Raw genomic sequence first — 27,554 nt, 5'->3', positions numbered from 1 at the left:
GCCAGCTGGAAGTCTGGGAATGGATGCCCTTACTGGACTACGGAAATGACTGGTGCAGTTGTCCTGAACTGTGAAAGCATCGACCCCAACAAAGAAGGGATTTAGGAGCCCGTCAAGAGATGGGTCATGAAATCTACAAAGCCAGTAGCTAGGAACTCCCAGCATTAGCATCATAAAAATGGATATAGCAACCATTCCAGCTTGTTGGCTAATGTAGAGACCATGGAAGGACTGTGGTGCAGTCCTTCCAGTCTTCCTAGAGGTTGGCTGGTATGGGAAAAGAATGGGGCTAGCTAATGTTTCCTCAATCCTGTGGGTATGACAATCTCATGTAGAAAAAGTAACTTTGAAACATCCTATATTTTAGATTGTGGAAATATATTCCACAATAAAACATAAATAAAAAGCTCTCACTGTAGTTAATGTTGGAGTTCATAGACTCATAGACTTATGGTCAGAAGGGACCATTATGATCATCTAGTCTGACCTCCTGCACAATGCAGGCCACAGAATCTCACCCACCCACTCCTGTAACAAACCCCTAACCTATGTCTGAGTTACTGAAGTCCTCAAATCGTGGTTTTTCTCCAAGGTGCAGAGAATCCTCCAGCAAGTGACCCATGCCCCATGCTGCAGAGGAAGGCGAAAACCCCCCATGGCCCCCGCCAATCTTCCCTGGAGGAAAATTCCTTCCCGACCCCAAATATGGCGATCAGTTAAACCCTGAACATGTGGGCAAGACTCACCAGCCAGCATCCAGGAAAATTGTTTGCAATACATTTGGAAATGGGTTATAGAGGAAAAAGGGATAAAAACATGGAAGAGCGCAGGGAGTTCTCAAAAAACCCTGTTCCCAGGAGAATTGGAGGTTTACTTTAAAAAGTACATAAATACACAAGCATAATCATAGAGCATTTGTTAGAGTTCAATTCTGAGATTTTTCCTCACACAACTCCCACATGTTCAACCCAACCTACTGAGTTGCACACTGCTTAGTATCTGAGAAATATTTCTGGGCATGCTGTGAGAAAAGGTTTTTAAGCTGGGTACATCAAAAACCACTGAGATGGAAAGACTCCCTGCCAATATTCCTGTGAACTCTGCAGCTCTTCCTTTCAGCTCCAGCATGAACTAATTTAATTTGTTATAAAGGAAGAATAAGTGCCACTAACCCTCTGATGGTATAGACTGAACAGAGGAAATGCTCTTTGTTTACAGACTGGTCACTGAAATCTGCTGTGGACAGAATTCAAAAGCTCAATTGTCACAGGTTATTTTGGAAGGTGGGGGGGAATGGGGTGAAAGGAATTAATTAATGACTAACTGTTTCAGCAAAAGGTAAGGGTTTCCTCAAGGGTTCAGCTCTTTGTTTTACAAAATAAAGTTCAGATACCTGAAATCAAGTTTCCCTTCTTGTCTGGTTTACTGCTGGGGGAATTCTATGCCACTGCACATGCACAGAACTCATGTCCTCTGCAGACTTTTTTTCTCTGAAGAAAACACATTCTGCCTGAGAGGTGCTGCAGTTATGCCTTTCACCCAGCAGGGGCTACTCTGGCACCAGAACAGAGGGCAGCTGGCTCACTAGCAGCTACGAAGGAAGGAAGGAAGGAAGGAAGGAAAGCCTGCATTCCTCACAGCACCCTGCTCACAGGGCTAAGTGAGGAGGCATGGGATATGCGGGAGGGACAGAGAGAGCGGGGCACACAGAGCTGCAGGGGGCCACAGATTGGGGTTCAGAAGGGCTAGTGCAGGGGGACAGACTGGGACAGGGGCACAATGGGAGTTGGGGTGCAGGGCTATATGGGGATGGGGATGGCTGAGTGGAAGTGCAAAGACATAGGGACAGGGTAGCTGAGTGGGAGTGCAGGGACACATGAAGACAGTGGAGGAGATGTGCCTGACTGAATGGGAAAAGCTAGCAGTCAGCCACGGTCTGCATGGGGAAGGCTCCCCAACTCCTTAACAATCCCTCCGCCTCCCCTCCCAGCCAAAAACCCATACTTCTCCCACCCATAGCCAATAAACCCTCCAGGTTCACTCCCAGTCTCCTTCCCTCTCCCTCAGCTCCATTACCCCGGACTCCCCCAAGCCTTGGCACTGCTTCTGTGGGGTGTGGAAAATACATTTCAGGATTGTAGTTTAAATGAATTATTACTCAAAGTTCTGTATTAATATGCCTAGTAAGGAATCTATGTATCAAAAAACATTTGCTGAATCTTTTTTGTTGTATTATTACAGACATACTTGCTGACAGGCATTTTGAAATAAATTACCAAAATAATTTAAACTGATGTGATTGTAGTATTTTGACAAATAAAATATGCAGAATTTTACAGAATTTTAAAATATTGTGCGCAGAACTTTTAAATAATTTTTGGCACAGAATTCCCCCAGGTGTATGGTATACATCTTTGGAGAAGGAAACCAACACCCATTATTCTCAATGTTTTATTCTGTAGCTGTTCTACTTAAAGGTCCAATCTTAAATTATTGTCGACAGAGTATAAATCCACTCTGGTAAAAATGTTTTCTAGCTGAAGAACTTACAATGGGAATCTCTTATTAATTTTTTTCCGAAGATTTGTAGCATTAAAAATGTGAATATCATTTCTGGCATATGTGAACCAGTCAATATTTCAGTTCAAATTCTTTGAAATTATATAAATATCTGACAAGTCTAACATTCTCTCTAGAAATAGATTTAGTTGTCAATAAAGTGACTACAATGGCAAGACCTCATGACACCTAATTTGGTGAATGTCAATGCTTCAGACTACATTAGCTGCATGCTTTACAAATCTCTTTGTAAAGGAAAATGCTATTTACTATCACTGAAGTAGAAGCAAGATCTACGGTAGCAAGACCTGTCCAATTTAAGGGGGAGATTGATCTACATATCCTTAATCTAATTAGAAACGTACATATTTCATTTCTGTTGAAAACATTTTTAACTACTCTTTCAGTAACACCTACATTTACTATATCTGAAAAAAAGTGAATTCCTCTAATACCTCTGTTTACTTTGTGCATTTGACAGTACTTTGCATACAGTTTCCACTTTGTGTTGGTCTTTCACATAAAGGTAAGAAAAATGCCTTAAAACAGGAAATTGTGGCTGTAAAGAAAAAAAATTCAAACACTTGTAAAGCAACTGAGAAGTACATGTAATGTTGGAAACTACTTAATCTGTCTTAAAAGTTGACTAAAGTTCAAGTTGGTAGTGTCCCTTTAAGGCAAGTAAAATCAACTGTGTTCCCAATTAGATGCTTTCACTCTAACCTGAAGATATGCAACACTGCAAAACTGATTCTAAACAATTTCTCTTCCAAAGTAGTTCCAAAAGTGAGCTGCTTTAAAGGAAAAATAGGCTAAATAACTGATATCATTAAGTGTGGTTTGGCTCTGAAACGTGATTATACAAAAATGGCACCTACTTAACAAATCTGTTCCTTTGTGTATTTGGTCATATCTGCCAACTTCTATGACTAAAGTTATTACAGTTTTTCACTCCTGTTGGTCTACCAGAAAAAAACGCAGCAAAGACTGAATGAATCAAATTCTATTCCAATTTCCACAGAATTCTTCACTGAGGGCAGGTCTACACTACAACCAGGATCAACGCTCTGAGATTGATACACCAGCAGTTGATTTAGCAAGTCTAATAAAGACCCATCAAATTGACTGCAGATCACTCTCCAGTCAACCCCTGTACTCTACCCCCAACAAGGAGAGTAAGGTAAGTCGACAGGACCCCCCCACAGGCTTATTCACGTAGCTGGAGTTGTGTAGCATAGGTTGACTTACCACAGTAGTGTAGACATAGGCTAAATTGCAGTCATTTAAACTTTTGTAAACTAATTGGTGGTATCAGGGTGACACCAAACCTATATTACTGGCATTGATGCTCAGTGTTCAAAACCCAGGCAGAATGATCAGCTAGGATATTTTTTTTAAGCTTGTGGACTGAATATATCTGATCTACGAACTGTGGACACACTATAATCATGGAAGACCATACTACCATTTTTACACCATCACTTTTCCAAGCCCAAGCACACTAACAAATTTGGCAGGGTTTTTTTTTGTTTGTTTGTTTGTTTTAAATCATTTCTATGATGGCAAGATGTGGTTACTTTCATGTTCAATTGGTATAGCCAAGTAACCTTGTCTTTAGTTGATTATTTCTCACACCTACATAGTACACTTTGAGCTACTGATAAAACAAGGCCGGCCCAAAACCTGCACTGAGAACTGTGCCAGTAGAGTCCTAGAAAGAGATCAGTTTCTCTGCCCTTCCACTTTACATCACTGCTCCATATACCCCAAGAGAGATACTAAGATTTGATCAGTCTCTATTACTGACCTTAGGAACCCACTGCTCTCCCCTGGTTCCTATGGGTAGACTGGAAATGAAGAATCTCTATCATCCTCATTCTCTTCTACAGATTGGTCGCAGATTGGTCGCAAAGTGGTCCCATGGAGGAGGACAAGATTAGTGACAACCCATATGCCTCATCCTTGCTTTCTCCCCCTACCTTTGTGGGGAGGCCTGAATTAGAATCTGCCAAACTTCACTATTCCCTGACTCCCTTCCACAGCAGAGCTTCTTGGGTGCAACTCCCACCTCCTCCCCTAAACCAGCTCCACATGCTAAATCACATGCTAAGGATGGGGATGGCCCCTCTAGATCAGTGCAGGACTCTGGGGGAGGGGAAAAGCCACATAGGCTCCTGCAGTTTCTACATGTTTTCTGTAACAACTGCTAAAATCTTGAATATTCAAATTTTAATTTTGTTTAGTAAGATAGATTGTTACTAACCCCATCCAGGGTCAAACAGCAGCAGGAACATGACTGGCTCTACAAAATTATTTCAGAAAGACAGTGTTTAGGCATGAAAGCCAGAAGTGCAGCTCCATCACTCTTAACAATGACAATATATTGTTAAGTATCAGAGGGGTAGCCGTGTTAGTCTGGTTCTGTAGAAGCAACAAAGAATCCTGTGGCACCTTATAGACTAACAGACGTTTTGCAGCATGAGCTTTCGTGGGTGAATACCCACTTCTTCGGATGCAAGCCATATATTGTTGTTTATTCCTCTGAGTTTTCCCCTCCTTGTAAACCCCACCACCTAGGTCCAAAGACTAGAGGATTTTTTCGTGTTATTACTCTCCCTGTCAATTTAATATCTTTTAGCTAACAAGTGGTTCAAACAAGGCAGAAATCTTCTGAGCATGACAATGAGAAGGACCCTTGCCAATTCCAGGGCTCACACAAGCTTTATTCCATGATGAGTTAAGATAAGGTGAACACGAAGCCCAAACTACTTTGCTTCCCTTTTAACTATTCCAGTTTAGATGCTACTAAGGCCACATCTACACTACCACTTATGTTGGCAAAACTTATGCCGCTCAAGGGTGTGGAAAAAACACCTCTGTAACTGACCTAAGTTTTGCTGGCATAAGTGGTAGTATGCACAGCGCTATGTTGACAGGAGAGCGTCTCCCGCCAACCCAGCTACCGCCACTTGTTGTGATTTTATTATGTCAACAGGAGAGCTCTCTCTGTATCAGTATAGCTGTGCCACTTTAAGCTTGCTGGAGTAGACATGGCCTAAGTTATCAAACAAATGACAAGGCCCAGTGTAATGAAGACAAAAATACTCTCTCTCAACTGAGCTTTTTCCAGGTATGCCAGTGGCCCTTCAGCCTACTGTTTTCCCACCACACTGTGTTTTGTTAATCTTACTCCCCGCCCCCCAATCCAATCTATTTCCATTTTGTAGGGGGGAAAAGCTCTAGGCACTGCCCATGGAGTTTAGGGCACGAAAGGTTGGGCAAGAGGGTAGAAATTGATTTAGCAATGCATTACAGAAACTCTTCAGATTTTTTTTTTTTTAAATCCTACAAGTGACATGACCAAGAAGTCTAGTTATTTAAAAACTGGTAAAAGGATCATCTGAGCAGCAGTAACTTCAGTTACTATTTGTAGCTGTCAAGACAGAAAGGGTGGCAGAGAAAATTACAAAGATGAAAAGAGAATGAAATGGTTGTTACCTAGATGTTATATCTGTATTAATTAATACATGTTAATATTCTGTTCAACTTTAAAACAAAACAAAAAAAACAAGGAAGGTTTTTTCCACAACTACTCAACATGGGCAATGCATTTAGCCTTTAAATGCTGGTTCAAAAAAATTGATAACAAAAAGCATTACCTTGCCTGTGCTTTGTAAAATTGTAGTTCTTGTCCTCCACACTCTCTCCCTGCTGACAATGTCTCTGGTTACATCTACCTCCGCATCAACAAAACTTCTTTGTTTAAGAGCAGTTATGTCATCATCCAGATCTGTCTTGATTGTAGATCTTTTCTTCGCCATGATTTTTGCTTTGATAGCAGCAATTTTTTCCACAGACATGGCTTCAGACAAGGATCTAAACAAGAATATCAGAGGAGGCTGAATAAAGGCATAAATCAGTTACAAGTTTTGTGTTCTGAAGTACATATGAACAATCAGCCTTGATTTCCTCCCAAACTACTAGAAGTTCACATCTGTGCCATACATCATAAGGTGGTCTCCACAGAGACATCAGCACTGCTACTTTGGCCATTAGAGCCATTCCCTGACAGATGACTTCCCAAGTAATTTAAAAACATCACAAGAAAACTAACACAATATACACAGCAAGAGAGAGATGCCAACACTTATGAAATGTACAGCCCTGGGACTAAAGGCTTCAGGTTACTGTATGGACAACACTTGTCCCTCTGTCACCCACAAATGTATATCGTTCAAGTTACCTGTCTATTCAATCCTTGGCCACTGCTCGTGTTGGTAAGAAGAGCCTAGTTTAGTACATGCTATGGTAGTAGTTTTGTTATGCTGACACTTTTCCTCTAAGAAGTGGACCGACATTACCAATTCATTTCACCCAGACCAAATAGTCAAGATGGCATTAAACTCTGTCGCTATGAACCTGTGCTGCATTTCAAAGAGTTCTTCTTCACCCAATATTTCCCCATCCTATATTTTTAAGTTGCATGTGTTTATGTTTTATGTTAACACATTTAATGTGTTGTGTTTATGTTTAAATGTGAACAAAATGAAACTCAGCTACCTGACAGCCTAACTCCAATTCAGATACGATCATTCTCAAGGTGAACTTCAGAATAAAATGAAAATTGAGTTAAGCAAAGAAGTCTGTGTTTAAGTGAATTTTCATTTTATTTTGCAGTTCACACTGGAAAAAGTGTATCTAATGAGCATCTGATTGGAAAGCATTTTATTTATGAAAGTAAGCTATGTAGAAAGGCATGTTTGTGTAGTTTGTTTTTTGTAGTAGCTTAACTAATTCAACAGGTATGCACACACTTTAATACCTTTAAATATTATGTAACTTGCATTTTAAAAGAGTGTCTTTTGTACTATTAAAAAAATAAAAGACATGATACACAAAAATAATAAATAATCAGCAATCCTCATTGCAGCATTGCCTGATACTCCACAGAACACTAAAGGCAGTTTGTGAAGCCATGCGAACATCAGGAACACCATGATCCTCAGTGACCTGACTCAGTACAAAGAGTAGGTCACTAAACTTTTTTAAGTTAGACAGTGATTAAGAATTCTTATTGCAGTTAGCCTTTAATTGCACCTATGCAGGTGGCAGTCTCCTTTATCAACAAAAGGTATGTTTTATCCTGGATTTAGGTATTATTTGTGGATTCTAGACAATCACTTCGCCAGGCTCTGAAAGTTCTTTCAAAGCTAGTGGATAAGATGAACGCTGGAATAGTAACAACTGATGCATCCCTATCACACTGTCTGTACAGTCTGAAGAAAGTTCACTTGGTAGGGAAAATATATTTGCTGAAGTCTTGCTCATTGTGGCATTCATCACAGTATCTGAGCTCCTCACAAACTAAGTCATCCACCACATCCCCTTCAGATTTGGAAGGGATATTCTTATTTTACAGCTGGGGAACTGAGGCACAGAAGAGATTAAGTGACTTGCACAAGGTCACCCAAGAAGTCTGTGGCAGAGATAACTGAATCCAGACCTTCTGAGTCCCAGTGCAGAGCCTTAATAAGACCACTCATCTGTCCATTTGCATGTCTATATAAACTGAAATAGAATGTGTTTAGAGTACAACTCTGGCATTCTCAATTACTGAATTCTTCAGTTTGAAGGGACAGAGAAATAATATACCTTTTTGCTCCACTAACTGGGACTGCTCCAATTAGAGCTCTAGGCTTTTTCAAATAGTTGGTTCAAAGTATTTTAGGGGCAAAAGGGGTATTTTTGTAACTTTTCAGAATGCTTTTCTTACTAAGAGCTCACCACTTCTAGAAACATTCTGCCTAGCTCTGAAGTGGACTGTTTGCTCTAGAACAGCTTGGCACCATTTTTATTCTTTCATAGCTGAGAAGTGCTAGAATAAGGAGACATCCAAATGCTCTGTCCCTTCCCCCAAGTCTCTTGAGTTTTCTTACTCAATTAGAGTCTGACATATTCCCCAATGCCAAACCCAAGATGTTCAGAAATATAATAGAGTCTTTGCTCCATGCTTTAGCAATCTGCTCTAGGGAGGTAGGATGGGCCAAGGACAGAACTTGGAGGGATCCTGAGGTAATAATAAAAGGATGGGTCTAAGCAAGGAGAAAGTGGGTGGAGGGAAACGATGGGCAGTTATGCCCACAAAACCTAAAGCCTTTACATCAGCCAGGCTTTGCCATGGATCCATCAGCTTCTGTGCCCAGCTTTGGGGAAATCCAGTTTAAGGCTCTGAAGGATGTTCATCTGTATCCCTATAGATTTTTGTAGAGGTACAAAGGAAAAGGAAACTGCTGAGCTATTAGAATCCTTAAGATGCTGATGACTTCCTGTGGCAATGAAAGTCTTCCTTCTCTGTAGACTTCTCTGCAGAGCTTCATCTACACATATTATGGAAGAGCAATCCAATTTAGAGCCCTAATAGGAGACTCATCTGTGCTTCAGCTTGCTTCTTGCAAGGTTTTACTCTTTCTAGAAGCAAAGTGGACACACATTCCTCAACAACTTTGGGTGTTGTTTTAAATGCAGGAGATAAAGGGTAGCTGCTGTCCTCGATGGTGTTTCCCATTTTATTAGCCTGTCTATATAATACTATGGCAGAAACAAGGAAAAAGGAAAACACTAGTCAGTGAGACAGTCCACCAGTCTGATCATTTCTGGGTGCTGACTGATCAGTCAATGCTGTGAAGTTACCCTCCAAAACAGGAGAATGACCTCCAATCACATGAAGCTCTGCCACAGTCTGATGGCTGACATTTTTCCACAGACAGTTTTTCTGCAGAAATCCAGGGAACCCCTCAGTGGGGCTACTGGGACATACACTTGAGAACAGATTAAATAACTGGTCGGCTTTACAGTCCTTAAAACTAGCAATTACTACCCCAGGAGTGAAATAAGATTTCTTACCTGATCTGCTCTGTCTGCACAATACCCTCTTTATGCCCCTCCAACCGAGCTGCCAGCCGCTCCTTGTCAAGACGCACACACTCTTCATCCTAGTAGCAATAGCAATGTTTATTTATAAAGCAGCTTCAGTACAATCTCTCTGCCCTCTCTGAAAGCAAGATTAAAACTGAAACTTCACAGAAATCAGCATGTTTAACTTTCTATGACTAGACAAATTCCTTGCCAATCTTGTGTAGTTTTGTAGCCATACTGCATGCATGAATTGCCGAGTGGTAGACTACTAAAAATTGATTATTGAAAGAACAGAAAACACCGAGTAGTTAACAACTACAGAAAGCTACAAGTCACCTCTTGAAAGTCACAGACAACAATTTAAAGAATGGCTTCTATGTTGGCTGCCAGAGCACATATTTCTTGAAATATGGAATTCCATCATCTCACTTTCCCTCCCAAACAAAATTTAAATGGTATTTAAGATTTGCACAGATATTTAAGTGATGTATAAGCACAGAGAAAGCCAAATTTAGTTTATATCCTGATGCAAATCCTCTCCAAATGGCACTCCCAAAACAAATTAAATTAACTAGTTTAAAAAAAAAAGCCAGATTCTCTTGTTGAACTGTGCTTAAGGCAGAAATGTAGTGGGAAGAAGCAGCAAAGGTGGGCTTATGCCATCTTTTCAGCTTTTTGAACTTAGGGCTGGTCAAAGTCAGTTTGGCACCCAAAAAATCTTAAAGCAGCATCAAGTCTGTTCCAAGTTGCATCCCACTCCCTATAGTTTGAAGGGGCCGTTGTGACAGTTAATAATCACTGGAGCACAGTGTAGCTAGGCAAACTCCTACATCAGGCAGATATGGAGTCACTACACAGGGAGAATCCCCAGGTAGCTGGTTAAACAGGCTTTATAGACTTTGAGCTGCTAGAACAGCACAGTGTTTTCTTTAAGAACTATTTACAAAGAAGTCTGGTTAATTCTGAAGACCATGATAAGAAATCTGCAGTACCACTGAAGTGAAGCAGAACCATAACTTGATCGGATAATGCACTAAAGTTGTAGATCACTGGTACTCCATCGCACTGCTCCCTAACGTCTTTGCTCCATAGGAGTAGAGTCTTTGCACTCTACTTACAGCTTCTCAAGCCACTGCACCCAAGCACAAATAATGCTCCAATCAAATGTCTATTGAATAGCTGAAGTGGTTGCAAAGATTAGCTCCTTCTGAGACGCAAATCCAGAGCAACAGCTGTAAACTGACGTGGCATCTCCCTGTTTATTTTACAAATAATTGCAAGGCATAACTGCTAATTGAAAAAGGGGCTCCCAGACATTAGTGTGAATTAATGAGGTTGTACTGTATGCTGCCTATTAGAAGGTGAAGAACTGAAGTTAAACATCTGTGACAACTGTTAACATACTGATGTGGGCCCCTGAGCGGAAGATGTTTATCCAAGAAAGCAACAGAAACTGTGTTTCTTTAACATTAACTTTAAGAAACAGGTATCTCCCCACCCCCCAGTTAATTTAAATGGGTCTAATTGATTTTTCAAAAAGATTATTTGCATCCATCAAGTTGCACACAACAAATTCTTTGCAGTGACCACTAATCAGCACGGGTTAGCCTTAAATTAATTAGCTTTTAAGTATTTTGTTATTTTCATCAGCAGGGTAGGTAAACCGAGCAATCATACGAAACAGCGAGGCCACAGGAAAGAATGAGGACAGACAGGATCCATCTATATTCCAAGAACCACTTTTCAGAGAACCTGGTTACAGAGTTGTCTCCTGAACAGAGCTGCACAGATCAAGACTGCAGCATGGTTCCAGAATATACTTAAACCAGAGTTTAGTCTACACAAGATGGAACTGTCCAGAGACAACTGGGTGCCTATACTGTGCTGCAAAGGTCTTGGTCTGTCCAATCTTGTTTTAACTATATCACAACATGCCTGTGATGTAAACATAAAAAATGGGCAAAACATAGCATAGACAAGCCCTTAAAGTGAAGCTATGTTGTATGCTTTTCTACATCTGAAAATGAAGCAAAAATTGGTAGAGAAACTGTTAGTAAGTCATATACTCAATTACTGATATTAGTGCTGCTGGAATCACTCATCTACTAAGCACCAGGCTAGTGAAAGAGTGGAATAATTTGCAGTAGCTTCACTAACAGTGAGCACATCTAATCCAGTTTATCAGCAATGGCACCACCTCCCTAAATCTTTTGAGGATAACTATACTGTCAAACAAGTTACTTTTCCACAGCAAAATGGTAAAAATAAGTCATGATTTTAGTTTAAAATAGGACAAGTTACAGGACAATATTTTAATTGTTTGCTATGGAAAATAATAAAAAGTTAAAATAGTAGGAACATTTAGTAATATTTAACTGGTAGTTTCAGACCACCTAAAAAGAAGCCTATAATACACAGGATATATGTACAGCCAATTTCATAGAGGAATCTTAGCAACCAACTGACCAGGATGACACAAAAAGGTAACTGAGAAAAAACATTAAATCAGATTTTGTCACAGAATCATGGTCTTGACTAAGTAATGCTAACCACCTCCTAATTGAATAAATAAATGTAATATATTGCTTTGAAGATGCACTTGTGTAAGTACACCATTAAATGAACTGTCAGGATGTCAGGTCAGACATATGGTAACAAGGGTGGACTGTAGTTACCAAGAGCACTGCAGTATCAGAACAGGTAAACCAAGTATGATAAGGATCTATTAACAAACACCTAGAATAATGATGGGAAGATGTAAATTAAAGGTCAAATGCTTTGGTCTTGAATGGGGAAGTAAGAGTAGCTACATGTTAAGAGGATGAAATGTGCCTAGGCTTTTTTTAATTCCAGTAAATAGGATTTAGGTCCCAATCCTTCAGCCCTTATTCAAGCAACTAGGTTAACTTCCAGCCATGTGATACAAAATATACATCCATGATCTATAAAGTTGCATATTTCCCCTCTTATACTATAGACCACTTAAGTGTGTTAGAATTTAAAGCCAGTAAAGTCAAACATCAAAGTTCAAAGGAGAAGCTGAAATTCCTACTAAGTATTGGTGCACAGTCTCCATATAATTCACATAAACAACTCCCATTCACATTAATAGGAGAAGTATGTGAACCTACAGGAAAGGAAGTTTATCTAAATTATAATATCAGATAAAAAAATCTAGTTAGTCCCAGAAGAAACTCAGATGGATGACATTAGTCATTTGCATTACCTCTATTCTTGGTTTCTTTGCTTCTGCTAATATTTCATCTGCCGCTCTTTTAACTAAAGGGGAAAAAAAAGGTAATTAAAAATGCAGAATCGTGGTGGGCTTTCATAAAATTCATACCAACACTGCTTAGCAGTTAAATCATACCTTGAGTGGATCGCTGAAGACCAATTTCAAGTGGTGCACTTCTGTCTATACTTGATGACGTTGCTAAGGTTCAAACACAAAATTGTATGTAAGTATTCAAAGATGTGAGCACAGGAAGCAAACAGCACTGCAAAGGTAACAAATATTTTGTAATCTGGAATCAACTCTCTCTGTAAATTCACTTACATTTGTAAGAGGAAATTAAACTAATGGCCCCCACTGAAATAAAAGCATGCTTATCATACATATCACAAAAAGTGAGTAGCCTCAAATTCCAATTTACTAAAAAAATACAGTACTACAAGAAAAACTGCAGAAAAAATATTGAACACACAACATGCGTTAGTATTCATCTACAGACAGGCTAACATATTTCAAGCACCTCTCTTCTCTGACTATAGGTAACCTAGATTTTAATGCTGGAAGACCATACAAATTGCTATGCTGCTAATGAACAAGTGTTAGCATGTAATACATCATTTTAGCAAACTGTAGGACTCATACTCTCAATTCTGGTATAGGACATGTGTGGTGTTACTGAATAGGTCTTTGTCACACTCTAGAAAAAAAGTATATGCACATCCCTATCACACAGCAGCATTAACATCTGAAGAAGCCGTTGGCTCAGCTGTCACGGTTTTTATCATACAACTACTACTGACACACAGAGACAGACAAGTGACATTTAGAACAAAGAGGTGGAAGAACACCTGTAAGCCCATTTGAACAGGCCTCATATTCTCCAACATATATACAGGTTCATATGTCCACTCTTGTTTAATCTCCTCCTCCCACTGCAAAAGTGAAGCAGTAAAATGCAGTATAGCGGTGCTAAAAAGGAAGAACTTCACTCACATGTTTCCCCATTTAGGTACGCAAGTAGATCTTTTCTGTCAGGTCTTCTTACCACAGGAATGTTTTCAGTCTGAAAAGAATTGAAGATTTTATTTTAGATAGACCACATCCAAAAACAGGATGCCTCAGAACAAAACCCAAAATAATATGACATGTATAAAGTTTGTGGGGAAGCCATTTCCTTTATTTAGAAGTTGCTGTTCACAGATACAATTTATTTACAATATAATTTGTGTAAGATCTTTTGGAAATGGAGAGGTGAAGAATCCTCATCTACTAGGTTTTCTAACAACTTTACCCACAGTGCTTAGTAACTATACAACGACATGCAAGCTGTTTTTGTGGGAAAAAAACTGTTGTTGGCAACACATGATAAAACAGAACCACTAAGTTTCATGTCTTTTTCCTTTTAAATTGTTCACAAGAATGATCTTATTTTTCAAAGTTTTCTTTTACAGTAAATCTGTTGAGTATTTGAGTTTAAAATTAAGCATTTGCACATAAAGCAATGCTTCATCAGGAAATGAATTATTTCATAAAATGAACCAAGTGAGGAAGGCTTTTTTTCTCTTGGCACTTGCCATGGTTCCACAGTAAACCATAAGCTAAAATAGGAAGAAGAGAAAGGGCTATTAAGCTTTATCCCCAGCCTACCCAAACACTTTCAATAACATATTAAAAAAAATACAGCTGGCTCCACTTAAATGCATAATGGTACGTGTAACACCAATGTACTGTCTAGGTCAGCAGCTAACAGATTGCAATTACTTTTCAAGCATCAAGGAATGTTCTAGGTACATCACAAAATAAATATTAGGCAGCTGCTCAACATTGGTGGATGCATAATTCATTTAAGCTGCATTCAAAATTCAAGGTGCACATGCTAGTCTCAACTTAATTACTTCCAATAAATCAATGGCAACATTGGGCATATCATTTAACATTTTGGCTCATTTCTGGGATTATCTATGCCACCTAAAGTAAAATTCTGGTAGACAGATTTCACTCTAAATTGGTTAGAATTTCTGACTAACTATTATTTTAGCCATCTGAGCATTTTGTTCCAATTTACATCACAGTAAATAGCTCCTATTTTGGATTTGGGTGTAGTCCTTTTGCATGCAGTATGTCAAGGTAGTTTTATGATTATGTACCTAAGCAGAGTGTAGAATAAACTAAATTACCTTCAAGTAAAGTCTACTAAATGGAAACACTCTGCAGGTAAGCAAATGTTTAGCCTAAAAATCTTTACAGTATCTCCTTCAGTTTACTTGGTTTGTCACAAACATATGCTAGCTGAAAAAAAACACTGAAGTTATAGCCACTTGTCATAAACATACAGATAAGGGTAGCATAAAATCCCTCCTGAGCAGCTGTACTGAATCTTTACCTGTATGGGGTTAAGAAGCTCAAATAACCTGATTGGCACCTGACCAAAAGGGCCAATAAGGAAAAAAGATATTTTGAAATCTGGGGTGGAGGTTTTGTTTGGGCTCTCTTTGTTTGTTACCTCTCCCACAAGAGAAGCCAAGCAGGGACAACATCTCCTGAAAACATACCTGGAATAATCCATCTAAGAATTATAGAAATTGTAAGGGAGGCAAGGAAATGTGTTAGGTTATCTTTTGTTTTACCTTGTGAATTTTCCCTGTGCTAAGAGGGAGTTTTATTCCTGTTTTGTAATTGTGAAGCAGACTCCAGAAGGGAGTTCTCTGTGTTTTAAATCTTTTTATTACCCTGTAAAGTTACCGTCCATCCTGATTCTGCAGGTGTGATTCTTTTACTTATTTTTTCTTTATAATAAAGCTCTTCTTTTAAGAACCTGATTGATTTTAGTGCCCTAAAGATAAAGGGTCTGGTTTGTACTTACATTAAAGGCAATTGTTTGGTATATTATTCTCAAGCCTCCCCAGGAAAGGGGGGCGGGGGGGATAGATAGTGGCCCCTCCCTGAATTTTCGTTTAAATCACTTGGTGGTGGCAGCAATACCGTCCAAGAACAAGAAAAGGAATTTGTGCCTTGGGGAAATTTTTAACCTAAACTGGTGTACTAAACTTAGGGGGTCTTTCATGCAGGTCCCCAAATCTGTACCTCAGAGTTCAGAGTGGGGAGGGAACCCTGACACTACCCAAGAACACACATCTGATCCTACATTTTTGCAGGGTCAGCCTTTCTCATTTTCATTTCAAGTTAAGAAAAAGCATTTATATTTCTCACACTAAATCAACTGCAAGTTACTGTTAAGCTGTTAAAAATGAAACCTTAAAGACACTAAGTAAAAGACTGATCTTCAAAGGAGCAAAAGAAAGACAACGGGTTTTAATGTACAAATATTAATGCTATTCTGGTTCTTTAGCTGTACTAAATAGAAATTTTCTGAAAAGATAAGACCATATGTAACCAAAAGCCCTTGTTTTGATAATTTAAACCCTGGTATTAAAAGCTATCACTAAACACACATAGCAGAGATGCTATGCTTCAACTGAGACACAGATTAATGAACCAATAAAACACACCTTGTCATGTCTTTCTGCTCAGTTTTGCCACTGTCTTAAGAACAAAAGAATATTTGTTTTTAAAATCTGTTCAAATATATCAAATAATTCCTAGCTGCAAGACTAAGAATGGCAAAAAAAAAAAAAAAACTTCCTGTTTTCAAGCTTACAAATAAGTAGTAATAGATTTTACATTTAACTCCCTCTTCCTACCCGAGTTCAGAATAGGAGAAGGATATGTGTGCTCAGTTTCCATATCCAGCACTGCTTCTGATTAGCATGCTATCCTTTAGTATTATGCATACTTTTCCACGTGATTTTGTAATCTTTTCTCTTAAATTCTCTTCTTTAAGACAATGTCAAAGTCCACATTAAAGTCCAGTATCAGAGGGGCAGCCGTGTTAGTCTGGATCTGTAAAAGCAGCAAAGAGTCCTGTGGCACCTTATAGACTAACAGACATATTGGAACATGAATGGGTATTCACCAACCGACAAAGTGGGTATTCACCCATGAAAGCTTATGCTCCAATATGTCTGTTAGTCTATAAGGTGCCACAGGACTCTTTGCTGCTTTTACACATTAAGTCCAGTACTCAGTGTGTCAGATATTATAATTACTGTGTACAGTGAATCATCTACTCATTCAATAAGAAAATTAAGAACAGGTGTCAGCGATTTTAGACACACAAGATGGGTGAGTGTTGGTCAAAAACGAGCTTTTGAGCTTCACGAGATATTCTTCAGGTCAAAGATTTTAGTCAATTTCAGTATTTCAGACTAACAGATGCTAACAGCATACAAAATATTGTACTAACTTGGATTAATGCTTATGAAGTATTCAAGAAAGAAGGTACAGGTCACAAAGTGATTTACTTGTACTGTCAATATTGAAGTATTAAAATATGACAGCCTTTTTCAGCAATCTAGTGATTATGCTGAAAGATATTCTATGCTCTTTACTAGTCCTGTATTGTTTTCCTCGTGCTACTCCAACCTCAGTCAGCAAGTGCTTTTTATGAAAATAAAATAAAATAAATGAATAAAAACTACTTCAAAGAGCATGTGTGAACAGGCTATAAACAACTTACCCCATCACTGTTGAAAAAGAATACAGAGCATCAAGGGAAGAACTAAGAGGAGTGAAACTGTTCTGCACAAGACTGGAGTGGACATTTAGTGAGAAAATGATGGAGATGTTTCAATATAAAAATGCAAATGGTTTCGATTTTTCAGAAGAGGAGATTACTACTGAACACTCTTATGTACCTAAAATTACAGCTTGGCTGTACCAATCAAGTAACAATTCCAGTTAGGTGAGGTGCGAAAACAATAATGCAAGTCACTGAAATCTATGCTTATTAAAGTTATGTTTTTACTGTTGTTCATGATTAAAACTATGGCATATCATGTTGTTAGCCAAGTAACTATCAAGAAACAGCTGAGTATTTGTACGTATGTTAGTTAATGTCACAGTAACTGTTCTCCTAATTTCCTGTAAATACTAACATGATCACAAAAATTATTAGCTGTCAAGCATGCACCCTCCAACTTTATTAAGGAACAAAGTTCCATGTGCTCTACTTACTGCAGCACGCCGGACGTAAACAGGATGTGAAAGGTGCACATTATTCAGCAGGAACAAGATAGAGTCCAAAGTGTAGTATTCCCTGGGCTGGCCCTCTTTCCCTGTCCTGTAACATCAAGGAACAGATTTTATTTACAACCATATTTCCTCACACATATACTCCTCATTAATCTTTGGTATACCAAGCTATTTAAAAAAAAATTGCCACTGATCAAATTTGTCAGCGAGTACAACAGATATTTTATCAATCATTACCCACATACTTACAGCCTCTACATGGAATAGATTCAAAATTCCAAAAGTGAGTGGAGTAATTAGGTGCAAGAAAAGAGGCCAACTAATAAAGGTATAAAAGTATAGTTACAATTCTCGACAGCTATATAAGATTAATATTTGATTTTCTTTTAAAAAGTTTTGGAAGACAAACCACTACTTCGTGTTTATTCCCCTAATTTTCAAAAGAGCTGCAATAACTTACTCAGACCCTTGGGGATGGGGGAGAGAGGCTGAGGAGATTTTCAACATACGTTAGGAAATAATTTAAAGTATTCTCCAGATGACTTGCTCTGGAGATAGACATGTAAAATCTTCACTGTAAAATCTATGTTAGTGAAGAGCTCAGAGACTACAGAGTGTATCCTAAATATTTGAAGCACAAGAGTCTGGATATAAGCAAAATGTAAGGAATCCTCATAAGGAACATGATAGACAGCTATTCAGAAGATAAACCAGTAAGATGGAAATAAACTTACAAATTTATACTGGACTCCCAGATTGCTGGCATCAGACAGTGTCATTTTTCAGCAACACAGCTGCTAAAAGCACATTAGGAGTTCAGCCTGATCTTCAAAGTAACGTCTCTTTGCACAAGCAAATGACTTTTCCAGCATAGCTAAAAAAAACTAAATAGCTTTTTCTGTGCCTTGTGACCAACTATCAATCATTAAGGTAGTACCTAGGGCTTGAAAACTCCACCCCAGAAGCAGCAAGCTTAGCAAGAGAAGATGGGGCATAAGGCAGAATTTTAGCTTACTGAGCCTTTGTGCTTTAAAGAGCACCTACCAAATATAAATCAATGTAGTAATATGGTCCCAATGTTCCAGACACCTGTGCTCTACAGGTGCTATGACTGTTGCTTTATTAACAGTAGAGTGAAATTAACCAGACTGGTCAGTTTCAATGATACTATCAGGAAGCACAGATCAGCAGCCAAGCTATCAAGAATCATATTGGTGGAGGAAGAGGAGAAGAAGAGAGGGGTGTACAGCTTCAAATCGATTAGACACATACTAGCCAAGAGCTGGTTTTAAAGCTAGTGCCCAAAACCAGGTTTTAGGATCGGTACCCTGATAGAAATCCCAGCAACCTGCCAACCCCAGAAGCTGATGATGGTGAGAGGGAGGGGGCGGTCCCAAGTCACTGCCCCAGCAGCTTACTGATGGGCCCCTCCCACTTATTTTCATCTTTTTTACCATTGGCTAGTAGATGTCTAGAAAATTTCTTGAGCCCTGGTAGTAATGAAAGCTCTTCCTCCATTCAACATCCCCCAGAAGTGATGTCATCCACAACAAATACCTGGTTTGTGCAGTAGTATTAGCACTTAAAAAAAAAAATTCTAGATTGACTCATTGTTTCTTTGAACTACTGCTTATCTCTATGTGATCAGGCATAATAGGCATTTTAGTCTGAGTTTGCAACTGATCAATAAAAAGGCAGAAAAAACTGCTAGATCTCTATTACTATACTGGCTGTGGATATGGTGTTACAAGATCACATTCTGACTTGCTGATTAGGCTATTTCGATGATCTAATAGCCATCACCAACTCGCAACAGTGCACTGGTACTTCATTGGTTAACCCCCATGAAAAAATTCCTACTCCCATTATGGGTGATGGGAAAGTTAGTACAGAGCAAGGACACTAAGATAAATCACACTAGCAGGAGGTGGGAGAAAGATAGGTAGGAGAGTGAGAGGCTGAAGAAGGAAAACCAGTCTGAACAGCACTTAGTGGGAAGGGCAAAACTGCCATTCAAGCAGCAGTTTTTAGTCCTTTTAGCCACTTCAGACTCACTTTGTAGCCCAAAAGCCAAATAGCAGCTTGGTCAATAAGCAAAGTATATAAATTAAAAATAAGTTGAAAGTGGCTGTTAGGTCATAAGCTACTGCTGAAAGGGCAAGTCAGAACAACACAGGAACCTTGAGAGAAAAAAAGGTTAGAAATGTATAATTTTCCATACTGTTATCACTTATCCTTTTTATAGGCACAACTTCTCACAGTAGAAGGACATTATATAAACCCCAGAATGTGTTTTTTTTCCAAAACATGTTCTTAAATGCCAAGACTTTGCCTAAAAAAGATATTTAAATTTTAATTCCTTTGAAAGTCAGTTCCTCTCCTTGCTTACATGTCAACACCTAAACTGAGGGTAGCTTGCTGCAGTTGATATCACAAATACCCAAAGCAGCACAAGGACTAATCTAACTTCTACTTTTGTGTTAGTAATGCCATCAAGTGTTTCAAAAGAAACAAAAAGTCCTGAATTTAGGCCTGCACAAATACAGTATTTTTCATTCACCTTGTGCATCTCTCCACTTACATGTAATTCCAGATTCACAATTTCATGCCATATTAGTAAAAGAAAGCATTTGCATTAAGCAAGAGCAAAAGGTTTTTTTTGTTTTTTAAACCAGACACTTATTTCCAGTTCATTCATTTACCCTCAATCTGTAGATGCTAAGAGTTCATTAATCCATCAGACTTTCTATTCTCTTTCACACTGGAAGATGTGAAAGATATTGATTTTTACTGGCGTGCTTAATGTAAAATGTATCCCTCATGCACAAAAGAAAGCAGTAACGTGGACAGCCCAATACTTGAAGAGAAGGATCTATCTTCAGAAACACGCACATGTAAAAGCAACATGTACACTGTCTATTACACAAATTACAGCAACAGTGAACTAGCTCTTCACTATTCACTAACCTCAACCCTAGAGATTGCACCTTCTGCTGGCTAAGTAGACTGCATAAAAGTCTTTCTCTGGATCTACTTGTCTGCCCCTTGGCTCAGTCTTGGCTCTGAAATTGCCTTTCAGGAGTAACAAACAACAACTAGCAAATCAGAAGCCAACAAACAACTTTACACTCACACGGTTAGTAAACATAGTATGTGTGTGTGTGTGTGTAATCTACTTAGCAGTGAAAGAATGGCAAAGGCAATTTTAAAAGTGTCCTGTGTCCACTGAGGGGAAAACACACACAATCAGCTTTAGAAGCTAGCTAGAGAAAGGATTTTAGAGCAAATGTAATCCTTTGGAAAAGTGCTGAACTACTGGAAGTGAAAGCTCTATTTATCCACTGAAAATATACAATAGCAATGGAAGCTTCCCCATATTATCTTGATAATGTACTTAAACTTAATTCCAGAGCGACTAATTTTAAGGCCCTCAGAATAGTTTTGTCTCCATGACTATGCAGTTTTTGACCCCTCTGTCCAGAGTGCAAGGAGGGTTGTCAGTTACAATTAAGTGAGGACAAACACCTACTACATATTGGACTGAAACCACACACCCTCTGCAGTCAGGCATTAAGAACTATGAATAAGGACTGGATTCTCTCCAGTGACCTAGATGTAAAAAGATCTGAATCCTATTACTAAGGTTCTAAGCCAAGTGGATCTCACTCACCTACAAGAATCGGACAGTTATATGAATAATTATTTAGTCTAAACAAAGATTTGAAAATTTTACTGGACTCCTTCCACCAAGGCTAATGCTATAAAAAACAGGGAAAGAACACCCACCAAGGAGGTCCACAAGTAGCATCCAATCCTCACACTGCTAAGAAGAAGTAGTGAGATTCTCCTCATGGGGCTATCCTTGGACCCCGCTCAAAGCACCTTCTTTTGGATCAGCCTCCCCTCCTATTCCTTCTGGCTCCCAAAAGACATTCTTTCAGACAACCAAAGACTCTTGGTTCTCCCTTCCACACCCAGAGCATCTCGTCCACAACTCTTCTTCCCTCAGCCCCATAACTAAAGTGAGGAATAGAACTTTACTATTACTTGCCTCAATCTGTTTTGGATCCTCCTCCCCTGTGAACAGCTCTTGTGCCTGCCTTAGGCACTGCTTGAAGCTTTCCTAAGCAGCAGCACTTACACTGACAATGTAGTTTACCAGCATAGATGTGACGTATCTTGATTTTAATAAGGCTTTTTACACAGTCCCACATACTCATAAGCCAACTATTGAAATGTATCAGAGGGGTAGCCGTGTTAGTCTGGATCTGTAAAAGCAACAAAGAATCCTGTGGCACCTTATAGACTAACACACGTTTTGCAGCATGAGCTTTCGTGGGTGAATACCCACTTCTTCGGATGCAAGGCATTCACCCACGAAAGCTCATGCTGCAAAACATCTGTTAGTCTATAAGGTGCCACAGGATTCTTTGTTGCTTTTATTGAAATGTATTACATTTGAAATTACTATAAGGTGGGTGTGAAATCGATTGACTGATCATACTCAACGAGTAATTATGAAGAGGTTGGTGTGAAACTGGATAGGCTGTATGTAGTGGGGTTCAGCAAACATCAGTCCTGGGTCTGATGCTATTCAATAATTTGAAAAATGACTTGGATAATGGGGGGAGAGTATGCTTATAAAATCTGTGGATGACACCAGCCTGAGAGGGTTGCAGGATTAGAATTCAAAACTACCTTGAGAAATTGAACTGAATTCAACAAGATGAAATTCAATAAAGACAAGTGCAATATACTACATTTAGTAGGGAAAAAAATAAATGTACAATTACAAAATGAGGAACGACTGGTTAGACAGTTGTACTTCTGAAAAGGGTTAAAGTGGATCACAAATTGAACATGAGTCAAAAATGTGATGCTGTTGTGAAAAAGGCTAATATCACTATGGGGTATATTAACAGGAGTATTGTATGTAAGAAAAAGGAGGTAATTGTACTACTCTGCTCAGCACTGGTGAGACCTCAGCCAGAATACTTTGTCCAGTTCTGGGTGCCACACTTTAAGATGTGGACAAAATGGAGAGAGTCTAGAGAAGAGCTACAAAAATGATACAAGATTTAGAAAACCTGGTCCATGAGGAAAGGTTAAAAAAACTGGATATGTTTAATCTAGAGGAAAAAAAGACTGAGGTGGGACCTGATAAGTTTTCAAATACGTTAAAGTCTGTTACAAAGATGACAGCGATCAATTGTTCTCCATGTCCTCTGAAGGTAGGACAAGTAGTAATGGGCCTAATCTTTAGCAAAGGAAATTTAAGTTAGATATTAGGATAAACCTTGTAACTATAAGGATAATTAAAAACTGGGTGAAGCTTCTCAGAGAGGTTGCAGAATCCCCATCACTGAAGGCTTCTACAAACAGGTTGGACAAACACCTGTCAGGGATGGTCTAGGTTTACTTGGCCCTGCCTCAGAGCAAGGAACAGGACAAGATGACCTCCCAAGGTCCCTTCCAGCCCTACATTTCTATGATGTTAGTTTCTCTGCTCCCTCACATAGTTCTGAAAAACAGTAATGAAACTGACCAGAGTCTTGTTAAATTTTACTGGTTGCTATCCTGGAAAACTTTGAGCAGGAGACACCCCTAAGTTGCCTCCCTGCTTGCTCAAGAAAACAGCACTAAAAAAAAAGTTAATATTTGGAAAGATATCTAAAGCAATCATTCCTCTCCCCTTAACTAGAAATTATCCATTTTGGCAGAATTTATGTGAGGCGAGAAGGGGAGGAAAGTGCATATACAACTCAAGCAGATTTTTTAAAACCCTGAAAGAAGGGTAATAAAGTCACATACTTCAGGTTCAGAGGGGTAGCCATGTTAGTCTGGATCTGTAAAAGCACCCAAAGAAGTGGGTATTCACCCACACAAGCTCATGCTCCAATACATCTGTTAGTCTATAAGGTGCCACAGGACTCTTTGCTGCTTATACTTCAGATTATAAACTGACTAGTCGAAAGGGTCAGAAACAAATCCCTAACTCTAACCTCAAATTAAGAACAACTGGCTAGCTGCATTGTGATCTGGACAAACTGAAGAAATGGTCTGAATGAATTTCATCCTATTTACTTAAGGACAAATGTGAAGTACTCCACTTAGGAAGGAACAATCAGTTGCACTCGTACAAAATGGGAAATGAAGGAATACTGCGGAAAGGGACCTGGAGGTCATTGTCAGGGGCGGCTCTAGGAATTTGGCCGCCCCAAGCAGGGCGGCACGCCGCAGGGGGCGCGCTGCTGGTCGCCGGTCCCGCGGCTCCGGGGGACCTCTTGCAGACGTGCCTGCGGAGGGCACGCTGGTCCCGCGGCTCCGGTGGACCTCCCGCAGGCATGACTGCGGAAGGTCCGCCGGAGCTGCCTGCCGCCCTGCTGGCAAAATGCTGCCCCAAGCGCGCGCTTGGCGCACTGTGGTCTGGAGCCGGCCCTGGTCATTGTGGACCACAAGCTCAAATATGAGTCAATAGTGTAACGCTGTGGCAAAAAAAAGCAAACCATTCTGGGATGTATTAGGAGTGTTGTAAGCAAGACACGAGAAGTAATTCTTCCGCTCTACTCTGTACTGATTAGGCCTCAACTGGAGTATTGTGTCCAGTTCTGGATGCCACATTTCAGGAAGGATGTGGAAAAATTAGAGAGAGTCCAGAGAAGAGCAACAAAAATAATTAAAGGTCTAGAAAACATGACCTATGAGGGAAGATTGAAAAAACTGGGTTTGTTTAGTCTGGAAAAGGGAAGATTGAGAGAGGACATGATAAAAGTTTCAAGTATCTAAAAGGTAGTTACAAGGAGGAGGAGGGAAACTTGTTCTTCTCAATCTCTGAGGATAGGACAAGAAGCAATGGTCTTAAATTGCAGCAAGGGAGGTTTAGGTTGGACATTAGCAAAAACTTCCTGTCAGGGTGGTTAAGCACTGTAATACATAGCCTACAGAGGTTATGGAATCTCCATCATTGGAGATTTTAAGAGCAGGTTAGACAAACAACTGTCAGGAATGGTCTACTCTAGATAATTAGTCTTGCCATGAGTGCAGGAGACTGGACTAAATGATCCCTCAAGGTCCCAACCAGTTCTATGATTGTCGTGGTTATTTTTGACTTCTTCTGAAAGTTAGGGCCAACACTATAAATAGAATACTGGACCACGGATCTGATCCAGTTAACAAATCTAATGTTCTTACCCTAGTTCAGAAGTTCTTTAATAATGCCTCAGACTTAGATGACCAGCTGAAAGATCCTTGAGTGTGTTGTTGCCTCCTTTCCCTGCCTACAGAGCTTCTATGGGAAAATTATTTTTCCCTTTGATCTCCAGCTTTCTCTGCAGCATTATTTTTGGGAGAAATTGAATGCCTTACTACAATTTAATGACACTTAATAAAGTCCAACTAAAAACCAGGCACTCATTTTCAAGGAGTATAGGAAAGAGAAGGAAAAAGCAATCCCTTGGCTTTTAAACAATATAATTGCTGAGCTACAAAATGTATACAGTACAAAGAATAACATTTTTAAAGTTCACTTTAAAAAACAAACACACCCTCTTTCTATCTGGGGAGGTATTTGCATTGTGAATGTAGTTGTTTACAATGTGTTGTCTCCCAGAAAAGTTGGGAGACTGAGGGGGGCCCCCCACTAAGGATAGGCCTATATGGCCCCATAGAAACTTCTGTAAAGTTCACAGGTGGTCAGATGCGGAGTTTCTATTTGGACCCAACTATACTCCCTACACAGGAGAAGAAGAAAGTCTAGAAACACAGCCTCATGAAAGGGTAATTAACAAAGTGAGCAAACAATACAGAAAACTTAGCTAGAAGATTAGTGGTAAAACAACTTCTAGGATACTTGTCACTTCCTTTCAGTATGAGGTACTAAGTCAGAAAAAAACAACTCTCAGGCCAGCCACCAATCTCATCTATAACGTGCCCTCTAGAGCAGAAGTCTAAAACCCCAACACCTGAAATGGACATAACGCTCTTGCCAGCTGCCGCGGCAGGAAAGAAATCACCGTCTTTCCTTTGAGGTGCTGGATCTGCTCTCTCCAACTGGCTGAACCTCAGAGCTGGGGGGAGCCAGGCTCCTCCCAAAAGGAAGAAAAGCGACTTCGTTGTTTGACTTGAGATCAAGGCTCCCAGGGGGGTGACAGAGGAGTGACACCCCCCGGGGCACAGGGACACACACCGCGTACAGCCCACCCCCACCGGCTCGGCTCGGCTCCCGCTGGCCCCCCACCCACGCTCTGCCAGCCGGGACTCGCTCCACCAGGAAACAAGGGGCCACGTCCAGCCACGGCCACCCGGGAGCAACAAACAAACAACGGCCGGTCCCGGGGCGGGGAACCAGGCTCCCAGCACATGGCAGAGCCCGCAGTGGAGACAGGACCCCCGAGGAGAGGGGCCGGGGTCGCGGGGTTCCCCCCCGCACGCACCAGCTCCCCCGCCCCGCCTCCCCGCTCAGCGGTAGCAACTTCGGGGCAGCTTCCACCCCCTGCCCGCACGCGGGGGGCGGCAGCAGCGGCCGCGCGACTCACCCCCAGATGACATAGTTGGTCTTGACGTTCTTGGGCCAGGAGAACTCGCCGAAGATCACCTCGTCCCCCTTCACCACGATCTCCTTCTTCTGCGTGTTGTACTGCCGCAGCACGCTCAGCACGTCCGCCATCTTCGCGCCGGGCCGCCGCCGCCGCTCCGCCCGGCCCGGCCCGCTCGGCCCCACAGCCAGCCGCGCGAGGACCCCGCCGCCAGCCGCTAGGGCCCCGCCGGGCTGCCCCTGCCGAACGCCTGAGCGCTGCCGCCTGGGGGAGCCGCCCACGCCGCCTGCCTCACCTATGTGCCCCTCGCCGCCTCTGCCTCATCTCCGTGCTTCTGCCCCTCACCCGGTGCGCCTGGCTAGGGCGGCCGTATACGGCCGGTTTGGGCCAGTACAGTCCCCTCTTAAGCCCTCTCCGGGTGTCCTGACTCTTTGGGGCCTGGGCCCTTGTCCCGTCTTTCTCCTCTTGCCAGTCGCAAGTTGCTCTGACCCGTGGGAAGAGCAAGTGGCATGTCCAGTTTTGTCAGGACTGGGCTGCCTGCCTGAGCCCCACGCCGCCTGGGCCTGGGCCCGTCCACGCGAGCCCCACGCCACCTGGGCCTGGGCCTGCCTGAGCCCCACGCCGCCTGGGCCTGGGCCCGTCCGCACGAGCCCCACGCCACCTGGGCCTGGGCCCGTCCGCACGAACCCCACGCCGCCTGGGCCTGTCCGCACGAGCCCCACGCCACCTGGGCCTGGGCCCGTCCGCACGAGCCCCACACCACCTGGGCCTGCCCAAGCCCCACGCCACCTGGGCCTGGGCCCGTCCGCACGAGCCCCACGCCACCTGGACCTGGGCCCGTCCTCCCGAGCCCCACGCCACCTGGGCCTGGGCCCGTCCACGCGAGCCCCACGCCACCTGGGCCCGTCCGCACGAGCCCCACGCCGCCTGGGACCGTCCGCACGAGCCCCACGCCGCCTGGGCCCGTCCGCGTGAGCCCCACGCCACCTGGGCCTGTCCGCACGAGCCCCACGCCGCCTGGGCCTGGGCCCGTCCGCACGAGCCCCACGCCACCTGGGCCCGCCCGCACGAGCCCCACGCCGCCTGGGCCCGCCCGCACGAGCCCCACGCCGCCTGGGCCCGCCCGCGCGAGCCCCACGCCACCTGGGCCTGGGCCCGTCCGCGCGAGCCCCACGCCCCCTGGGCCCGTCCGCACGAGCCCCACGCCGCCTGGGCCAGTCCGC

The 27,554-nt window shown here is 41.6% G+C and overlaps 1 protein-coding gene across 1 annotated transcript in view; it reads right to left on the bottom strand.

Moving 5' to 3' along the window:
• Positions 1–26,575, bottom strand: part of CDC73 (cell division cycle 73) — a 194,468-nt gene extending 167,893 nt beyond the window's left edge. The window contains exons 1-7 of the mRNA XM_039484449.1: positions 26,332–26,575; positions 17,780–17,885; positions 13,700–13,769; positions 12,845–12,907; positions 12,701–12,753; positions 9,463–9,551; positions 6,219–6,435 (exon numbers count right to left, since the gene is read on the bottom strand). Coding sequence (XP_039340383.1) covers positions 6,219–6,435; positions 9,463–9,551; positions 12,701–12,753; positions 12,845–12,907; positions 13,700–13,769; positions 17,780–17,885; positions 26,332–26,462 — 729 coding nt within the window. The 5' untranslated portion in view covers positions 26,463–26,575. The remainder of the gene's footprint in view (positions 1–6,218; positions 6,436–9,462; positions 9,552–12,700; positions 12,754–12,844; positions 12,908–13,699; positions 13,770–17,779; positions 17,886–26,331) is intronic.
• Between the last annotated feature and the right edge of the window lie 979 nt (positions 26,576–27,554).

This window comes from Mauremys reevesii, linkage group 8 (assembly GCF_016161935.1).
Source record: "Mauremys reevesii isolate NIE-2019 linkage group 8, ASM1616193v1, whole genome shotgun sequence".
NCBI classification, from domain to species: Eukaryota; Metazoa; Chordata; order Testudines; family Geoemydidae; genus Mauremys; species Mauremys reevesii.
This window is presented reverse-complemented; position numbering and strand designations above follow the sequence as displayed.